The sequence below is a fragment of the Oreochromis aureus genome, linkage group 7 (genome assembly GCF_013358895.1).
Source record: "Oreochromis aureus strain Israel breed Guangdong linkage group 7, ZZ_aureus, whole genome shotgun sequence".
NCBI classification, from domain to species: Eukaryota; Metazoa; Chordata; class Actinopteri; order Cichliformes; family Cichlidae; genus Oreochromis; species Oreochromis aureus.
In genome coordinates this window covers 24,879,185-24,899,685 of record NC_052948.1, presented here as the reverse complement: position 1 = coordinate 24,899,685, position 20,501 = coordinate 24,879,185, and the positions used below count along the sequence as shown (strand labels likewise).

Here is a 20,501-nt window from a genome sequence, read left to right as displayed (position 1 = left end):
GAAGGTGAATGCAAGTGGTCGAAAGGTACAGCCGGACGACCAACTGCAGCCCCAAAGGAAACTAGTTAAGTACATAGTTAAATGAATCCTGGAGAATTCCATGAAACAGTCCAACTGTTTGCTCTACTGTGGTCTTTTCACTTTGTTACACACACTTCATCACCCTGAGCAGCAATGATGCATGATGACGTCATGTGACACACACGCACACACACGGATTACAGTACACAATGACACAGAAGGATTAACTGAGTGTGCACACACACATACACACACACACCCACAGGATAATATCACTCTTTCGTATTTACGTTCTAGTATTTTTGTTTTGATCTAACATGATCTTTGACCCCACACTCTAAAGAAGTCTACAGAGGATTGGTTTGACAGATCAGTGATGGACTACTAAGACCAAAGCTCTGGATTCACTGCTGTAATAAAAGCCATGATTGATCAAAATCTTTCTATATTCTCTGCATACAACCATGACGAGCCACAAAAGAAAAAACCAAACAGAACACAACACACAGAAAAGAGGATGCAGAAGGTACAGGCCAGAAGTTTAGCCATCATGAGCATGAAGAGCATAGGTATTGTGGTAATTTGGAGCTTTTAATTATTTCTTTGAACTTTTTTCTTTTTTTAAGTTTTTTTGGGGAAAGGAAGCATATATCTTTGATGGCTTTAAAAAATAAGAACTGGATGTACAAGTGCGAGGTAAAGCTAAAGAATCTCTTCCCACTTCATTATTTCATCCACTTTGTGAAATGTACCACTACCACAGGCAGCTTGAAAAAAAAAAAAAGTCAGAGCATAAGAGGTGGTTTAGAGCTTTTCGGGTGGCGTTCAAGAACCCCTATATTTCATTATAGCAGCCCTAAAAATAACATTTCAGATTTGGGTGATGTTAGTTTGCTTGTGATAGTTTTTAATAGCATTAGCTAACTCCTTGGCTAACGCTAACTAAATGCTCAGATAACTTAACTAGTCAGTTACAGTGTTGATCCTGGACAACATTAACCGACCTTTATTGAAACAGTAAGCTATTTAATCTGTGCATTATGGCTAAGGGAACCGAGAAATCCATTTTAATCTATTTCAATTTCCACAGAGTTACTGGAGGATGCCTTGTGTCCCCTAAATTTCTTCCTTTGTCAACACAAGTTTTAAACAGTCAATTTTTTAAAAAAGTGGCTACACCTTAAAATTCATTTCAATTCAATTCAATTTTATTTATATAGCGCCAAATCACAACAACAGTTGCCTCAAGGCGCTTTATATTGTAAGGTAGACCCTACAATAATACATACAGAGAAAAAACACCCAGCAATCATATGACACCCTATGAGCAAGCACTTTGGCGACAGTGGGAAGGAAAAACTCCCTTTTAACAGGAAGAAACTTCCGGCAGAACCAGGCTCAGGGAGGGGCGGGGCCATCTGCTGCGACCGGTTGGGGTGAGAGAAGGAAAACAGGATGAAAGACATGCTGTGGAAGAGAGACAGAGATTAATAACAACTGTGTGATTCAACAGAGAGATCACAAAACTTGTATATCCAACAAAGGCATTATAATTCTCCCGTTTTTTGCTGTTATAGAATAGATTTCAGTTCATTGTAAATGTCGCAAGTTTTTGGACCCAAAGGCAAACACTGAGAGGGGAACCAAGTCCACAGGTTTTATTAAACAAGAAAAAAGGTTCCAGCATGCAGACAGGTGAGTATCCACCATTGAGTCTTCTTCAACACTGTGTTTTAGTCCCACAGAGAATGTCTTTTTTCTTTGCTTAGATGGGAACACCAGATGGGATCTAAGGCGGATAGAGGAAAAATAATTGTCCATTTTCTAGAACTAAACTACTTACCACACTGATTGCTGCACTGAGCTGGACATGAGCGGATGAAGAGACAGTTCTTTTGTGTGCAGGTAATTAACGATGGAAAGCAGGTGTGCCAGTTAGCACCAACAGGGACCAACCAGGGGAAATTCCCACAGCCCATCCAACCAGGAAGGTGACTTGAAACACTCACCAGTAGGAAAAAGGGAGGGGTGGAGAGAGAGAGAGAGAGAGAGAGGGCACTGTGGAATCAGAGCAATAACTTTGAGTGGGAAAAGCCTTTTAAAACCTTACTTTGGGGCAGGGTCACATTTTTCCTATTCTTATCAAATTTGATTGCTGAAAATAAATATGACAGTGCATCCAGTAGTCTTAACATGAGTCATAAGAGGCTACTGAAAGAGGAAACCTTGCCCTAAACAATTGATGAGCTTAGCATGATGGCCCACAATTGACCTGGAAGCAACATCCCAAAGATGTTCTATCTTTGAGGTCAGGACTCTGTGCAGGCCAGTCAAGTGCTTCCATCAGATTCTGTCATCCATGCCTTTGTGAACCTTGCTTTGTGCAGTGGTGTGCATTCTTCTTTAAATAGAAATGGGGCGTACAGGCCGTACAGTAAAGATTTGACAGCTTTTTATCACTTCAATATAATTTTTAAAGCTTTGCCTGTCCTTCAAGCAAGCTGAAGAGCTCTTCCTGAAGACTACTTAAAGAAATTACAAGAAAGCTTGTTTAAGAGAGTTCAGGCTGTGTTGAATGAATGGCTACAGCTCTACAGTTTTCCAAAGTGATACCAGCAGTGCTTTTATTTTGTTAAACTAACAGTCTACAGCTCATAATGGTGAACAATAAATTAAATATTTATACATTTTCACATTTAGAGAAACTACAGTTACATAATTTGGGGTATTTTGCACGCGTTGCACCATAAAACAGTTAAAATACATTAATATTTTCTTTGTTTGGATGTAGTTTTGATCATGTTTATATTGCAAACATCTACGTTTTGTAAATGGAACACAGATAGTGTGAGACACAAGTAGTAGAATTTTAAAGTAACTACCCTGAGCAGGACAGAAAGAGCGACCTCTTGTGGATGAAATAGGCACTTCTGCAGATATCACTTCATAATTGTAACACTTAAACATCCACATGAGGATGGCCCTGCTTATATTATCGGAGCTACTGAGACCCTATCGTTGCAGATCACCTGGTCAAAGTCTGCTAAATGTCCCACGCTTTTACTTTAAAATCAGAGACGATCACGTTTTTGAGGCAATAGTGCCCAAACTTTGTAATAACCTTCAGCATTATGGTCACATTTTACCTGTTCTTACCTGATCAGCTGAATCCGTAATTTGTTTTAAACAACTGCCGAAAACATTTTTTATATATATTTTAGTGTTCTCTTAATGATTTCCCCATTATTCGGACCTTAGCTTGCATCTATTTGTGTGTAAGTTAAATATGTATGTTAGAATGGACGTCTGACCGGATGGTGTGTGGTGTCTAAAACCAGTGTTCTTTAAAAGTGATACACAAATAAAGTTATTATTGTTGATGTTATTGTTGTCGTCGGCGTTGTTGTTGTTTGTTCTTCCACTCTTCATTTATTCCCCTTTTTGTGTGGTATATGCTTAAAGTCTATGTTAAGGCATCAGTACTCAGCTAGTGTAATGCATTAACAGAAACAAGGCGAGAACTATTTTGGAGTCTTCTGTCGTCACTGAAGCTAATGACACCTTAACGCTGTCGACGAAGAAGAAAGGCGATCACGTGTCTGCCACGTGAACAGCTGATCGTGACGTCATTCACCAACAAGCAACATGGCGGAGTGGAACAGAGGTAAATGTTTTGACACGTATTCACTTCCAAATATTCAGTTGTGTGTTATTTGTGTCAGCTTAGAGATGATATTACAGCTGGGTGGTACATTTTAAAATGTTATTTTTGAGTATCGTTTGCTCGTATAATACCCAAATCTCAAGAGCTGAGTTTATAGGCTAACTAGCTCTGACACACTTAAAGATTAGCAAAAAGCAAGGCTACCTTGTAAGTTTCATATCAGTTGCTATCGCCCACTAAAGAAGCATCTGCCTCTCTGAAGGGTGATAAAAAGTGATATTATTATCATTAGTATTATTATTATCATTATTATCTTATTAGTTTCCCAAATATGGGAGAACGAATATTCCTTGGCAGTGTTGTAAGTTTACTTCACGTCGTTATTCCGTGCTTAGCTTAAAGGGCTGGATATATAAAGAACATCCCTTCAGCAGAGACTCTGCACCACACTCAGATCATGCTGATATCAAAGTCACTGATGAAAACGTGTTGCTTCCTGTTGATTTAAACCGAAAATTAGAAACATTACCTATTCTTTAACAAGTTATGTGTTCAGAACTATGTGCATGGCAAAAACTGTATCTTCTGAGGTCTATCTGCGGTTTTCAACAGAAACATAACAATTCAAGGAACATTCAGATCTTGTGTGTCATATCTAATCCACGGTGTTTGTGCTTGTCCAGGCCATGGCTCTGTGGATGATGTGCTCGATGCTGAAAACAAACGGCTGGCAGAGAACCTGGCCAACAAAGTCTCCAGACTGAAATCTGTGCGTAACAACCAACAACCGTCCCCTTCAGCGACCAGTCTGATTAATAAATCAGCTGGTCTGTAGTTATTAGGTTCCTGCTGTCAAATGTACTCAGTTTTAATTATAACTAAAGCTGTCAGTTCCAGGAATCAGAATTATTAATTATCCCAAACACAACCAGTTTTGTTATTTAATGTACTGATACATGGCTGATTGCTTGTAAGAATTTTAGCTGTAACCAAATGCATCACTGGTGTAATGGTTGTCTTTTATTAATAAATGTACAGTATTGTGGAAATGTGAAAATTGTACAACCAGTGCCTCCAGTGTAAGATGGGACACCATCAGGCACTTCTACATAGTTACATGATATTAAGATTTTCTTACACCAAGCTTCAGGCTCTTCCTGGTTCAGAACAATCCTCTGGGTATTCACTGTACACTAATGAAAACAACTTGTTTACATAGAGTCAAGGCAATTAGTCTGTCTACCATACATCTATAAAGATTACTGTTATTTCTTTAGACTGATTCAAAATTTCTATTTTGCTTAAATAAATGACTCATAATTGGTTTAAATCTTGTAGACATTGTCCCTGATTAAAACCTCTTTGGGGATCCAGAAAATATTTTATGCATGATCACAGACAAATGACTCGTGTCTGTTTTTAGCAAAGAGTTGTGTTTTAAATCCCTACAACGTCCTGTTTAGTTGGGCATCTTCCAATCTGCACTTAAGCTGGTTAGGTACTAAGTGACAGAGCAACAGCCTAAAAGGATAACGGGTAACCAAGAAGATGTTTGCTTTCCTGTTCTACATTTTCCTCTGCTGTGCAATTCGCTTTTCAGAATCTGCTCTCATGTTCTTTCTTCTGCCTGTAATCTAACCCTGAGATGATGTAAAACCTCACTTGTTACAAATGATTGCTTATTAGAACATTTTTGCACGAGATTCCACATTTTAGGACATGATCAAAATAATCTAAAATAAAAAATAATAGTCCTTACAGGTTTCCAAATGGTTCAAATTCAACCTCAGGTGAGCAAGAACATATGTCATTGGAATTAAGAGAGTAAGTAGCACCCGGGTGAAAGTGAGATGGCCTCCATAAAAGGAAACGTTTTGACAGTTTGCTGGTCTGCCGCAGTCAGACTTCTACAACTAACTTGATCATCTTCTTGTCTCTGTATCTCGCAGTTGGCTTACGACATCGACAGAGATGTGGACGATCAGAATGAGTACCTGGATGGCATGGTGAGCATTTCCTGCCTTAAACACAATTATAGTTAATCTTTTAGTAAAAAGAACTGACATTTTAATTTCTCCCATTTGTCTATAAACAGAATATTGTTTTAAATATTCACTGATTTTCACCCTGTTCTATTTTCACGACGGCTCCTCTGAACTGTTTAGTGAAGTGTTTGACCATCGATCCACAGGTTTCACTGGGACCTAACATTCAGGAAAATTTTTATAGAGTCCCAGTATAAAAAATGAGCACTGTGTTGATTGTCAGAATCTGTGTGGATTGATACATTTGGTAAACAGAGTGCACATTATATAAGTACAAATTAATACTGTCTCAAATGTAGGCTGTTTTATTTTTTCTCTTAGGTTAATTTATTGTCAGTTATTAAAGAATTATCTCATCTTTCTTTTAGGACTCAAACTTCATGAGTGCGACAGGCCTGCTCACTGGCAGCGTGAAGCGTTTCTCCACCATGGTCCGATCAGGACGAGACAACCGCCGTATCCTGTGTTACGTCTCCATGGGGCTGGTCCTGGTCTTCTTTGTTCTTTACTACCTGGTATCCAAGATCCACCAATGACTGAGAAAACAAGATCAACCAGGCTCTGATATGGAGCTGAGACTTTAGACTGTAATGTCAAAACTGATTTAAATAAAGACTTTTTTTATTGTGCACCAAAGAAAGAAAGCACGACGTAGGCAAAATTGGTTTGACCAGTTGGGGGTGTCAGTCAGCCCACCGGAGGAAACTGTAGTGGGCGTGGTCATATCAATGAGACGCCTGAACTTTGGGATCTTTGAGTTGGCACGGAGTACGTCCCATCCTGCAGCAGCAAGTCCTGATTTGGTTGGAAGTCAACAGAGCCCGGACGCTGGGGAGGTGGGAATGTCATTCACCATATCCGAGTCTAATTGAACCTGTCAATCAAGAGAAACTTTCCAAAAAATAAGATTCATTCAGTGGCGATGACTCAGGTTATGAGTTTTCACACCTAGAGCTTGTTTATCTTCTCCCGAGTCTGTCAGTGAGAGTTTAGAGCTTTTTCCATCTTGTTTCAGTTCTTTTCGCATACAAAAACATCTAACAGCCAAAATGCATCACAAACATAAAACACTGCAAGTATTAGGCACATATTTGTCATGCAGGAGGGAGAAAATATAGAAAATATAGAAATGGTGGTGCTGTGTTTAGTCCAAACACCAGTAAGCCACCACATTAAAATTACATGCATAATACATTAACATAAAACTTGTGTTCAGTGTCGTGTGATTTGTGGTCTATATTTATGCTGTATTACCACATTCACCTGCATAAATGAGTCACAACAAGAGGGAAACTGAATCAAGAGTCTGACTGTACTAAAGTCAACAGCTCGGAAATAATCTGAGATTTTAGTCAGTGTATTTGATCTGCAATGCTGACATTTCTCTCTGTCTGTGTTGATGACAGAAGAGGCTGAGGTCAAAAAGTTTTATATGTGGAAAATATAGAAATTTTTAATTTGTCCAAAATTAATTGTGTTTGTTACTGCTAGGGCAAACATCTGAAGGTCAAACATGCACATATTCATTATTTTGGGGCACTAAAACTAATCAGTCCACTCTACTAGTACAAAAAGTGGTACCATCTGCTTTTGGCTGGTCTTGGTCTTGTCACTGCATTTTGAAAAATAGCTCTTAAGACTTTTGACATGTTCATATGTTACTAGCCATCCTTTCAGTATGCTTGCACTCCAGATTGTTTTTATAATTATAAGAAATGTTGGGACCTATCCTATCCTGTTGATGGTTTACAAGAATATTCATATCATTTTCTTTGTTTCTTTTTTATTCCACTTTCAGTCACTGAAACAGATATTTGGAATTTTTGAAGAGTTGAAAGTTGTATTATTTTCTTATAGTTGAGCATGGGTGACAGAAATCATTAATACAGATCTAATAAATGATTTAAATTGTAGAAAATGTTCAGGATAATTTATTTAAGTTCTGGTCGTTATGGGCACTGCTACAGACTAATAATACTATTTTAATTAAATATGCATATTTTCAGAATCATAGTGTGTAAAAAATTGATGATCAAATGAAAATAAATAAAACATTCATTAGACAGCTTCACAATATTTTAAGTAGTTTTTTGCTGCCATAAAATAGTCAGCAGCACACAAACACAGCTGGTAAACACTACGAACAACAGTACATCAAATGCAATAACATCAAGAACAAAAAATGTACATTTTTAAAAGAATTTCTTTGCAAAACAAGAACATTAATACACATCTAATATAAACATTTGTATGGTGTGCCTGTAGGGCTGTGTTGCTGTGTCCTTTCGGGTCGGTTCGTGTTCTTTCGGCAATTTCCGGTGTTATCTCCTTCTTCAGACTTGATGAAAATACAAAGAACGGGAAGCCCTCCTCTCTCCGAGCTGAGTCGAGTCCTTTGTGGTTACCTGAATTTTTTGAGAACATTTTAAAGATTGCCTGTAAAGAGTTCCGTTTGTGGAGATTTCTGTCTGCTCCGTACGGGGCTCGGGTGAGGTCGGACCCACTCTGCCCGACGTCCTTTCTCGGTGACTTTCGGCTCTTGTCGTTCGAGGGAGGAATGGACGAAGCGGACTCGGCCACGAAAGCGCTCGGGCTGGATGAACCGCCCATCGATGAGCCGCCGGTGGAGGGAGTGGGCTCGGATACCGAGTCGGAGGCCGAAGTTACCACGATGGCTGTGATGGCGGAACCGGGAAACATCGGCTTAGGAGCCGAGTCCCTACCGAACCCAGACGAGGCCGAGGCTGCCTTTGCAGGTAACACGGGCTACAGTTAGCAGCAGGCCGCTGCTGTGCGGGGTGGCGCTAAAACACAAACTGAGATAATAATGTTAGCACCAGCTGCCTCTAAACCAAACACTGTTTATGTACGGGCACTGCTTTAAAAGGGGAGAACATTGTTATCTGCTGAATACATTATTTATTATTCAGAAAAGTTAATGGCTCATAAGAGGGACGCTTGAAGATGTGTTTTTTTAAAACTCGGGTGGCCCAGGTGGCAAACACCGAGGGAACCACTGACATGGGATAGGGACCAATACAAAAACAATAATAAATGCAGTGGGGAAGACAGGTATAGAAAATCTTGATTTTCAATCTCACGTACATCCTTTTGCCCTCATACAAATGTTGTTATTGTTGAAATTAACCCTGCTAATGAGATTAAACGTCTTTGTGTAATGGAAAGATTGCATTGCAAAGTGCTAAACTAAGTGGTAGCATCAAAACATACTTCATCTGATAAAGTTTCTTTATTTAGAATTATATGCATTATATGATGAGTCTGCACAAGGGAGACTCAGCCAATGTAGCAGCAATGCAAACTCAAAATACAAAATGTATACACATATATTTATACAAATGCTAAAGACAAAAAAAAACAAATAAAACGTAGTACCTCTCAATCACATTTCACATTTTAAATTCCATTTAAATTTAGCAGTAGATACTGTAAAAGCATATTTAGTGTTTAGTATGAAAATACTGTCGTACCCTGATTTGGTGAAACCCATGGCACATTAAAAAGTAAAACTGCAAAAGCTTCAGAAGCGATACTACAATAAAGTACTTGATTTACAGCCTAGTCGGCATGAGCACCGCCCCATGCTTGATCTTTTCACCATATTATAAATGATTAAAAGTAAAGAGTTGTCCTCTATAGTTTTTAATAGTTCCAGTTAGCTACAGGATTGTGTAAAATCTTGAGCCAACCCTACTTTATATTTTGTTTGGAAAATGGGTGCAGTAGTTTATTGAAACATATGCAAACATACATGGAAATACTGTGTACATAAGGCAAAACTAAAGTCTTTATAATTCTGATGATTTTAAAAGTCAATATTTGGTATGAATATCTTTAGGGAAGCTTTCTTTTAACTTCTTTAAGTAGTCTTCTGGAATAGTTATTGAAGGACACTCAAAATCTCTTCTTTAGATGTAGTCTTTTGTTCCATTCCCTGTCATGATGAGAGATTTGGGAGATTAACAGTACTCTAGTCCAGTGGAATTGGTGAGACTGTATTGGTCAGGCAGCTCATTATATCCCTCCTACGGACACACCGTTGTGTGCGATGCCAAATTCCATCCGAAAATTGTAACATATCAGTAACATATACCACACAGACATGACTCATCATGTATTTGTCCCAAGTATAATATTTCCCCTCATCCATCCGTTCATTTCCTTCTGCTTAAACTTTATTATTTAAAGCCTGAGAGTACTGTTATGGTGTGGAGTGTGAAAAGTGAGGACCTGGAGGCAGGATTCAAAAACAAAAGACAAGCTATTTACTGGGCTAGAATGAGTAAATCAAAACAGAGTTCACAGAATGGAGTAACAAAAATCCAAATGGCAAGAAAATATAGGGAATGAGGCAGGCAGGAAAACAGTACAACGTGACAAGTGAATACAGTCAAACTAAAACTATGTATATACACAAGGTAATGGGGGGAATAGAGACAGCTAAACTAACACAGGTGTAGACAATCACAAAATGAGGCAGAGGAGGAAGTAGAACCGAACACAATGCACAAGAGACTATCAAAATAAAACAGAAAAAGTTGAACATGGGAACACCGGGCCCAGAGACGGAAGCTAAACCAGACCACAGGGAACATGGGGAGGGGGGTGAATGAAAACAGAGGAATACAGTGCTAGCAAACTGTAATTATGAACAGAAACTAGATAGCAAAGCTAACACAACAAAATGCAGAATTACCATGAAGAAAAATTTCAAGCAGCAAAACAAAAACAAGAAGCCAACGGAACATATTTAATAATAAACACAAATTGAAAGACTAAAAAACAAAACAAGAGATCCAGTACCACAACTGATACAGATGAAAATCATTCATTCTCATAAGCACATAATAGAAGAGTCTTCTGATTCTGGTAAAACCGGTGTTTATTATTCCCTATGTTACCTCCTTTAGGTCATTATTATTGTAACCCTTCTTTGTAGTTATATTTTTATTCTAACTGTATTCATGCTAATCTGGAGGTTTATGTGTCGATGAAATTTCTTGTTGTTGATCAGATGTGACGGCAGTGACAGTGGGAGGCGTTCATGCAACAGAGGACAATGTTTTCACTACAACCGTCGCCACATCTGGGAGTCTCCCTGAACATGTGCTGGTACATTAACACACACTCGACTAGATCCATTCCCCTTCTATTTTTGCCATTTATTACATTTTGATGATGATAAACAGTATCTTATGACATTATTTACAGGAAATTGACGTGATGTTGAATAAAAGCCAATTAATGTTAAATATCCTCAGCATAGAACAGATTCATTTGTGCTTGTTAGCACTGTAGCGTTAATCATTAGAACATGATTCAAAAAAATCACATGGGCTTCCCTGCTGACTACTCGAGTAGTTTTTTAAAACATCAACATATTCTCATCGGAGTGTATGTACTCTTTCCACATCTGTCACAGAGCGGTAGGACCACTCTACAGCTGGGTGAAGGTCTCAGTACCCAGAAGGCTACTCTGATTGTGGTTCACACTGACGGCAGCATCGTGGAAGCAGCTGGCCTCAAGTCCACTGCCACCATCACATCAGGTACACCCCTGTCTGTGTGTGTGTGTGTGTGTGTGGTGTCTACAGGTGTCTGGTAATCTGAAATATCTGATCTGTGCATTTTTTTATGTTCTCCTGTGCTTCTCCCAGGTCCACAGACTCCACCCACTCCTCTGACTCCACCCCAGGACAAAGACTCCTGCTCCAAGTACAACTGGGATCCCTCAGTTTACAACAATGAGCTGCCGGTACGCTGCAGGAATACCAGTGGACTCCTGTACAAAAACAGACTGGGATCAGGTGATTATCATACCTATACATGCTATATCACATGGTCAAGCTGATCTTGTTCTTCAGATTACTGTGGAGATGTAAAACTCCAGATTAGGTTAGAACTGTAATCAAACATTTGCAAACACACTGTGGTGGAATTTTACCCATCTTATTTTAGTATAATTATTTTAATTCAGCCACATTATAGTGTTGTTGAGTGTGAAGTGCCAATTTAAGGACATGCCAAACAATCTCAGTCAAATTTAACACCAGACTTTGAGTAGGCCACTCTACTTTTGTCTCGTGAGCAGTTCAGAGGTGGACTTGCTGGTGTGTTTCAGATCATTGTCCTACTGCATAACCCACTTGAGTTTCAGGGTAAAAGCTAATGGCTGGACATTCTCCTTCAGGATTTTCAAGTAGAGAGGAGAATTCATGATTCCATCAGTTATGCCAAATTGTTCCCATCCTTAAGCAGCAAACCTATGATCACACCACCACGTTGTTTGACTGTTGCCATGATGTCCTTTTTATGAAATGCTGTGTTAGTTTTACAGCAGAACACAAAGCAAAAAGAATTCAAAAACATCCCCAAAAATTCAGATTTTTAAAGGTCAGTTCACAGAATATTTTCACACCATTGTTTTCCAGTTTCTTTCTTTTTCTTAAATTATGATCACTAACTGTAATTGAGACATTTGAGGCAATTCATAAATGTCCTCACTTCTTCTTCCTTGTAGCCTATTTTTGTCAGACAGGTTCTATTTAAGTGATTTTTTTTAATTCAACTGGCCTGGTAATACTTGGGTGTGATTGGTAAAAGTTTACTCAGCTCTTCAATAATGTGGTTAACCAAAGTTAATTCATTATTTAACTAGAAAGGGCAATTACTTTTTCCACATAGGGCCATGTTGGTTGGTTTGGATATCTTCCCCTTAATAAATTAGATCATTATTGCAAACAGCATTTTGTATTTACAGTATTTACTGTTTTTATCTTTGTCTAATATTAAAATTAGTTTAGATGATCTGAAACATGTGTGACACATGTTATTAAAAATAAGAAAAATAAGAAATCAGGAATAATTTTCACAGCACTCTATAATCCTTCAGCTATGTTTGCTTTTTATAATTTGCTATATACAAGTGACATTGTTCCTTTTGCCTGTTTGACCCCATGATGGCACTGTTGTCTCACTGCTAATACAGGGGAGCAGAGGCACAATAGACAAAGTGATGTAGAAGCTTGCCTTTATTAGCATATTGTTGTTATAGTAGCAAGATAGCTTAAAGTTCTGGTGCAGAACATTTTTTTATTTTATGCTATGAGTTTTGATGATGGGAGCTTGGAACATGAAGTTGAGCTTCAGGGGACGAGCAATTAGTTTTTGTGCCATTAAGAGGGTGTAGCCTCCAACACTAAAATGTGTTGAGAAGTAGTTGGGATAAAATCAAAGGTACTTCTATCCAGAGTGAAATATTATAGCCAAGACTCTTTTATACTGTGTATATTTTAAGTTACTTGTTCTATTGCTGCCCACACTCACAGTGTTGTGTTTTGTCAGGGGGCAAAGGTCGCTGCATCAAACACAACCAGCAGTGGTACACTCCCACTGAGTTTGAAGGTCTCGCAGGGCGAGCAAGCAGCAAAGACTGGAAGAGGAGCATCAGATATGCTGGCAGACCTCTGCTCTGCCTCATACAGGTAATTAAATATACTGCTTTGCTACCATCTCACTACCGTACTACTGCAGTGCTGCACTGTATTGTGTGATGCAAAGAAGTTTGCATTGCCAATATATGAATTCTCCAAAGCTAATCTTGAGCCATGAAACTAGCAAAATATTCTAGAGTCAAATGTGAGACCATCTATCTGATAGCTAAAAATCGGCTAATTGGCTCATGCAGTTGGACAATGATCCTAAGAACACCAACAAATATTAAACAGAATAGCTGAAAAAGAAAAGTATCAAGATGTTGCAATGGCCTGGAGGGACATTAAGAGAGCTGTGCATAAATGAACCCCTGTAAACCTCAATGAACTGAAGCAACGCTGTAAAGAAGAGTGAGCCAGAATTTCTCCACAACAATGTGAGAGACTGATAAAGTCACACAGAAAACAATTACTTTTCTAAAACTTTTTTTTTTCTAGTTAGTCCTTTGTTTATTAAAGGAGGTGGGCCAAGTCCATGCAAAACCTCATGCAGTAAACCTGTGTTTGCAGGAGCGCATCTTGAACCCCCATGCTGCCTCCTGTACCTGTGCAGCCTGCTGTGATGACCTGATAGCGGTGAGTGAAGTGGACAAGTCCTGATGAGCTTTAGATCAGTCAGTTAATTAGAAAATATTTAAATCATCATAATCTGAGATGTCGCACATAATATCTGAATAATATTTGTTTGTGTTCGTCATATTCTTCGCATCGTTAGAGTCCGAAGGAGGGAGACTCTCTGGGAGCAGAAAATATCAGCATGGTAAATGATTTTTTTCTTTTTGTTTTTTTGTTTTTTTGTAAATGTCCATCACTACAACTTCATTTCCAGATGCTTTATCTTGTGATCTATATGGAGATATATTACCATTAAATAAAATAATGGAGATTCTCTCAGTCTGTGCTGTGATGGCATCTCAGGGTGAATATTAGAGCAGTGTGGCTATTAATAAACAAGATGGCTTCTTTTTTATGCCTTCTTCTAGTCCCCAGTTTAAACACAGAAGGGAGCTCCTTCTTCTGCAACACAGGGCCTTCACATGTAACTTTTCTTGAGAGGGTCAGATATATAGGGTTCTTTATAGTACTAATTTAATTGCTAATCATTTTAAATTGGTCAAATTAGCATTTTTCCCTCAATATAAATCCAGAAACCTACACACAAAAATGTAAATTCTAATTCATAAAAAAGAAGATTTAAAGATAAAATTATACCCTTGATTTGTTGCTTAGTAGGGCCTCATTTGGCATCATTTATGCTTTGAGGCTTCTTGATTAAGTCTCTAAGAATCAAAAATATACAACAAAGCAAATGAAAGCAGTCTGGGCTTGCAATCATATATAACAAGTATCACGCAATGATTATCAGTTTTCTTTGTTAACTCGGGTTACCTCCACACATCGCTTTACTCTTGTACCGCACAGTCAAATGGATCAGTTGAGCACCAGCTACTGAAAGGAACAGCTGATACAGCTCTATGACTGCAAATAAGACTGCACCAGAAAATGATTAATCTGGTGATTTGGTCTTTGCAGGAGCACAAGTGCACTCTCTGTGCTGCTGTTATTTATGAAATGACACCTGCACATTACAGCGCTGACATTTAGCCCTTTACAGTAATGTATGATAATAATAATAACTTAATTTTGAATTTTGTTTTCTGTTTAGTTTAGTTTCACTAGACATCCCAGTATATTATATTGTATGTATATTTTTAATTTTTCTTAGATGTTGCATTGATTTTATCTGTGTCCTCTTTCTGCTTGACTCAGACCGGCCCCGTACGCCTCTTTGTCCCGTACAAGAGACGAAAGAAGGACACTGAGCCTGTAATCATTACTGCCAAGAAGGAACTTCCTGCTACCAAGAACATTACGTTGACTCCGGGAACCACATGTAGGTCACATGTGCACACAGCTCATGATTTTGTAACTTTGTGCACTTACAGCCAGGGATAGTTGTTTTGATCTAGAATTCATCTTCATTCACAAATCATTTCCTGTACATAAGTTTGTGTTCCTGAAAAATGTAATTAATTAAAAGTTCATTCTCAAGTTCTCAAAATCAGATCCTTAAAATAAAAAATGTAAGCCCCACCTTTAAACTACTTGTTATCCAAACATGAATCACACTTCTGTTTCTTTCTTACAGTCACAGTGTCCCCATCTGGGCAGTTCACTACTTCTGGCACCTTGACCTTTGACCGCACGCCAACGGGCGACGCTGCTGCTGCCATCATCTCAGAGGGCTCGGCGCAGAGCGAGGTGTTTGCCAGCACCGCAGGTACCATCCCCTGAGTGACTGAGAATTCATTCAGTGGTACATTGTAGTGCATTTGTTTGAGTAGGCACTTAAACAATCAAAATTCTCGGTGTGGGATAGAGGCCATTGGTCCTTGCAATTATTCAGCTCCACAAACACAAAAATATATACACATCCTGCATGGAAAACCAAACCCAGCTCTGCAGTGCTATGTGCTTAAGCACACAAGACTCCAGCACCTTGCACTGCAGTTTCCACCAGTGGTCTTCTGCTCTGCAGCCTCAGAGAGCTCAGCTTATGTTGAACCAGCTCTCGAACAGGTTCTGGTTAGAGTGATTGACCAGCTCACAGACAATAATCAGAGCAGAAAAAGGACCATTGTCACCAGCTGTAGTCCCAGACAATGGATTATAGCTTGTGGAGTCTACAGAACTGGGGGATGAGTCTCCACGGGTAGTCACACATGTGAGCTGTCTGAACTGCCTCTGTGTCCTTCACCACAAGGTTAATGAAGCAACCAGGCCTCAGTGCTTCTGCTTGTAAGCTTTGTCATCATTTTAAGTCCACAGAATCAACTTTAACGAGATTTCTGTCAGGGTAGTAAGAAAGTAAGAGTCTAGTAAAGTGTTATAGTGTAAAACACACCCCCATTTACCTGTGAGAGCACTCACACACCTTTTTTGTTTCTCTAGGATGTGTTAAAACACACTGTGTGATAGATGTCTGGTTATTTTTAGACTTGGACCTGTCTGTATCTCAGCTGGTGATGGTTTAAAACGGCCAGGAGTTCACACATTGGAAGTGTTCGAGTGATTCACTGTACTTCTTTTATTAAATATCCTTGCATTAAGTGTAAACAGACCAAAATGTATGTTGGATGTTGATTAAAGCACCTACATTCTTCTTTAATAACAGCTTTGCACACTTCATAGGCCTGACACCAGGAGGTTTTCCATTAGTCTTGAGGTTCCTGCATATTCTGAGCATGTTTTGGCTGCTTTTCCTACATTTTGCAGTCAGATTCCTCCCACTGTATCTGAGCTTTTTTGGTTATAAGCTTTTAAAATGTCAATATTTTTGAGTTTTGCTGAGGTCCTTTTTTTATTAAGTTAACACACAGGCTACTTCAGTAAAAGAGCCACAACTGTGACATTTACTGCCCATTAAGCCAGTCTCCAGAAAGACAGTCAAGGCAGGCTGAATTCTGACATAAAAAATGCCTTATATAAATGATTTCAAAGCGCATTTATTTTGAAACTACTATCAAATTGCTTTCTGATAATTTTATTGCCGTGCTTGATTGGCCAGCCAGCTCCCCTCACCTGAACCTTGTAGAGAATCTGTTGGGTATTGTCAAGAGGAAGATGAGAAACAGCCAACCCAGAAATGCAAATGAAAAAGATCAACAGCTGTCTTTTCTTCTCTCTCTCAGTGCTAACGGCGTTGCCAGCGTTAGCTGTTGCTCATCAGCCAGTTCAGGCCAAAGTCGCAGTGGCAACTGCAGCGGCGTCTCCATCGGCAGGGCTTGTGGCTGGGCTTGATGTGGGGCCTATTGGGGGGGCAGAGCCAATAGTGAGCGAGGGGCAGAAGAACACTTGGATATACCTGGAGGAGATGGCCAACACCCTGCTGAACAATGTCCAGCAGCTCAAGGCTCTTATCGAACAGGCCAAAAACTCTGCAGGGGACCCTGTAGGGATCAGAAGTAACGGAGGCAGGAAGGAGGTGAGGACACACACACACATACACAAAAAGTCTGAGATTTAGATCAGCAGTAACTACAAATGGATTTGACTTTAATCTTTGTTTTTTGTGTGTCTGTGTTTAGTGTGGCCTTACCCAGCCATTTCAGAACCAGATCTCATTTCAGCAGCCAGATGACTCTGAAGCTAAGAGGGGCACTGAAATCACTGAGATCATCATCAATGTATGACATGCTTACACACACACTCACTCGCTGAAAAAAAATTATGGAAATTCCTTAAATTTCTTATTTAGCAAAAGTCTTGAAGAAGTATTGTGACCTGAGACATCCACATTTTTAGTTCCAAGCACACTTGATCCTACATTTCACAAAAAGCGATTAGGTGTTTGTTTGTTTTTTTAATAGTCTCCCACACTACTTTCCCCTCATTCATGAATAAAACCCTGAGATACTTTAATTTGTTGCTTCTATTCTGACGTGGAATGGAATCCTCATGCCTGCAGCTGCCACCTTGTCATGTTGGAGGGTTTTGAGGGTCCCAGTAATCCCAGTCTTTAGCCCATGGGGCTGAGCCCGAATGAGTCACATGGCCCAGCCATTCTGTGGGCCCATCATCTGCAGGAGGTGCCAAAAGGGTCTGGTGCAATGTAGTAATTATAGAAACTGGCTCTTGGGTCATGGAAAGAATCAATTTTTTTAAGATTATTTACATCTTATTGTTAAAAAATTCTGATTTGCAAATTATCCCAGAAATTTGAGGCTCTCAAATACTGCATTGAACACCTCATGTATCTCAAACTCCAGTGTAAATAGAAAAAAAAAACACAAGGAAGCAGAGAATTGTAGTCTTCTTTTTTTTTTTTTTTAATCAAGCTTTTGGATTATACCATATACTGTAAAGAAGCATATAGTTATAACGAGTTATCAAGACAAGAGTTCTCAGTGACAAAGTTCTTGATGAATCATCTGCAGAACTGAATGCTGTAGCTATCACGTTCACAGGCTCCTGCTTTGTTTCTGCAGCAGATGTGCGTTAACTGTGGCCGGGTGGCGATGAGTGAGTGCACAGGCTGTCACAAGGTCAACTACTGCTCCACTTTTTGCCAGAGGAAGGTAAGACTCAACTCTTGTGGAGTGCACACAGAGTGCTCTCCAGAGTCATTTTTCTTTCAGACACACAAACACTAGACAGATTTCCCTGACATTTGTTATGAGTCTTTACTAATGTTTTTTCGTGACAATGCAGTTTAAAAAGTAATTTATTTTTACAGCAGTCGTTGATTATTCGGTTACATTCAAATCAGCTGGTAGTTGGATTTGTTGGGTTTCAATCGTGTTTCCAACAGGGGTGTTGAAGAGTTTCAAACTGTGCAAAATCAAACTCATAACATGCCTGAAAAGCGTTTCTCCTGTTTCTTACTGATATATTTGCAAATAGCTAATATTATAACTTACTGGTTTGGTTTTCAAAGCCTTAATATAAGTGTTTTGGCTGCAGCCATGTTTTTTTTCCAGAGGTGACCATATTTGGAGGTAATCCTAAGGTATCAGCTAAAGTTAACAAATATTGTCAGCAAGCTGCATTCATAAATAATCCCCTCATAGGTACACATACCAACTATCATTTTTTACAAAGTAACAGACTATAGACTATACCGAAATACTAGAACTTTACCCACTAAAACTGAAGCACAGACTTCTAGATGATCTGTATCACACAAGAAGTCATACTATCTGTCATATCATTCAGTTAAAATGCTCATAAAGGCACTAACAATGTAAACACATGCGTGAGGCCTTGCAGGCAGTTTTTGACATTTTTCTTTTCATGCCAAAGGTTGCTACCTAATTATAAAATCAATCACTTCAAAAGTCTGTCTGTTTTGTCCATAGGACTGGAAGGACCATCAACACACCTGCTCTCAGTCAGCAGGGGGCATGGCTGTCCAGCAGGAAGAGCCGATCACAGCCATTGACATGGACAAAGTGAAGTGAAGGTGTAGCAGTTTAGGAAAAAGCGTGTACATCGTTTCAGTGAGGTTAACAGCTGCTGCAGACTGAATGAGCTAAAGTGGAAGAAGAGGAGGGATTTCAAACACACCTGCTTGAAAATAGCAGTATTTAGAGCCTTTAGTGTGACGTTTTTTTCTCAGGTTGACGTGTAAAAAAGGTCACTGATGGAGTGAGAGCTGAAGTTAGACTAGACTGACTTAGTATTTATGAAAAGTATTAAGGAGTGTTATTTCAGCAGTATCCAATGAAGTGGTGGTTCTAACGAATATTTTCATCATAAATTCATCTTGTCCCTAATTCTATTATATTTTAGTGACTTTGTTACATTGTGTCATCAGTTGTCATATGGTTTATATCTTCCGTCCGCCACTGTTACCTCTCTGCTGTTGCCATTTTACCTCGTTTACCTCATTATTCTCTAAAAACAGTCCTGATTAAAGAGGACATCTTCTTTTTTGTTATTTATGCATGAGCACAATGGCCAGATTTTGGGTTCAGTGTATGTACAAATAATCCCTGTGAGCCAAAAATTTCAGACTTCAAAGTGCTAATATGGTCATCTCAGGAAATCAGCTTTGGCTGTGAGCTCAAGCCACACCCACATGCTATTGAATCCTTCTGTTTGAAAGGGACAGCCAATCAGAAGAAAGTTGGTTAATCTTTTGAGGTCTACATTCTGATGATGAAAAGTAAGCCAATTATTTTTAGAGTTAAATAACAGTGTGTTTTGGGGGAAACTTTTCAGTTGTTTTTTGTTTTTTTATATTTTTCAAATTGACCTTTTTTGTTCCCTCATTGCCAAAACTTTGCAGAACATTTTTCAGCAGACAGAAATGACATATTTTGATATTAAAGAATCAGGGTTGGTTATCACTGATGAGGATTTAGAGAATTTAAAGTTGAGGAGCTATCTTTAATTCAGGATCATGAAGTGACCTGAACACGAAGCAAACAAAACTGCTGTCCTGAATGTTTTGATTTTTTCTGGCAAAAACTACGTATGTAAATTATTATTTTCTTAAATTTGTATATGTGTGTTATTCTGTTGCTATAGAGCCCTTGAAGTCCAGAAAGAATGTACAGGTATTATAAGCAATTGTAAATATAATGGTAAATATCTTTTTTCTTGTGTTTCACTGATTAATAAAAAAATAGTTCAGCAAACTACCAGTGGTTTTTTTTGTTTTTTTTTTTGGTTGGTTGTTATTTCATACATTAAGGCCATTGCTCTTCTTTTTGCACATTTAGCTTTTTTATTTTCCCTGATGTGCAGCTAAAG

At 38.8% G+C, this 20,501-nt stretch overlaps 2 protein-coding genes across 3 annotated transcripts; both read left to right on the top strand.

Annotated features, from left to right (window-relative positions):
• Positions 1-3,555: 3,555 nt before the first annotated feature.
• Positions 3,556-7,798, top strand: bet1l (Bet1 golgi vesicular membrane trafficking protein-like). Its single transcript, XM_031736292.2, has 4 exons — positions 3,556-3,685; positions 4,369-4,454; positions 5,635-5,691; positions 6,099-7,798. Exons 1-4 carry the CDS (start codon positions 3,667-3,669, stop codon positions 6,264-6,266), a joined length of 330 nt encoding a protein of 109 aa, XP_031592152.1. The 5' UTR covers positions 3,556-3,666; the 3' UTR covers positions 6,267-7,798.
• A 109-nt stretch (positions 7,799-7,907) lies between these two features.
• deaf1 (DEAF1 transcription factor) lies at positions 7,908-20,379 on the top strand. 2 transcript variants are annotated; one of them, XM_031736249.2, is made up of 13 exons: positions 7,908-8,486; positions 10,766-10,863; positions 11,174-11,300; positions 11,409-11,558; positions 13,096-13,235; positions 13,755-13,820; positions 13,960-14,004; positions 15,015-15,138; positions 15,394-15,525; positions 16,937-17,229; positions 17,333-17,431; positions 18,236-18,322; positions 19,103-20,379. In XM_031736249.2, exons 1-13 carry the CDS (start codon positions 8,288-8,290, stop codon positions 19,202-19,204), a joined length of 1,662 nt encoding a protein of 553 aa, XP_031592109.1. In that variant the 5' UTR covers positions 7,908-8,287; the 3' UTR covers positions 19,205-20,379. The 2 variants fall into 2 exon arrangements, with proteins under 2 accessions (XP_031592109.1, XP_031592108.1); XM_031736248.2 differs by having other exon boundaries at positions 18,233-18,322.
• The last annotated feature ends 122 nt before the right edge of the window (positions 20,380-20,501 follow it).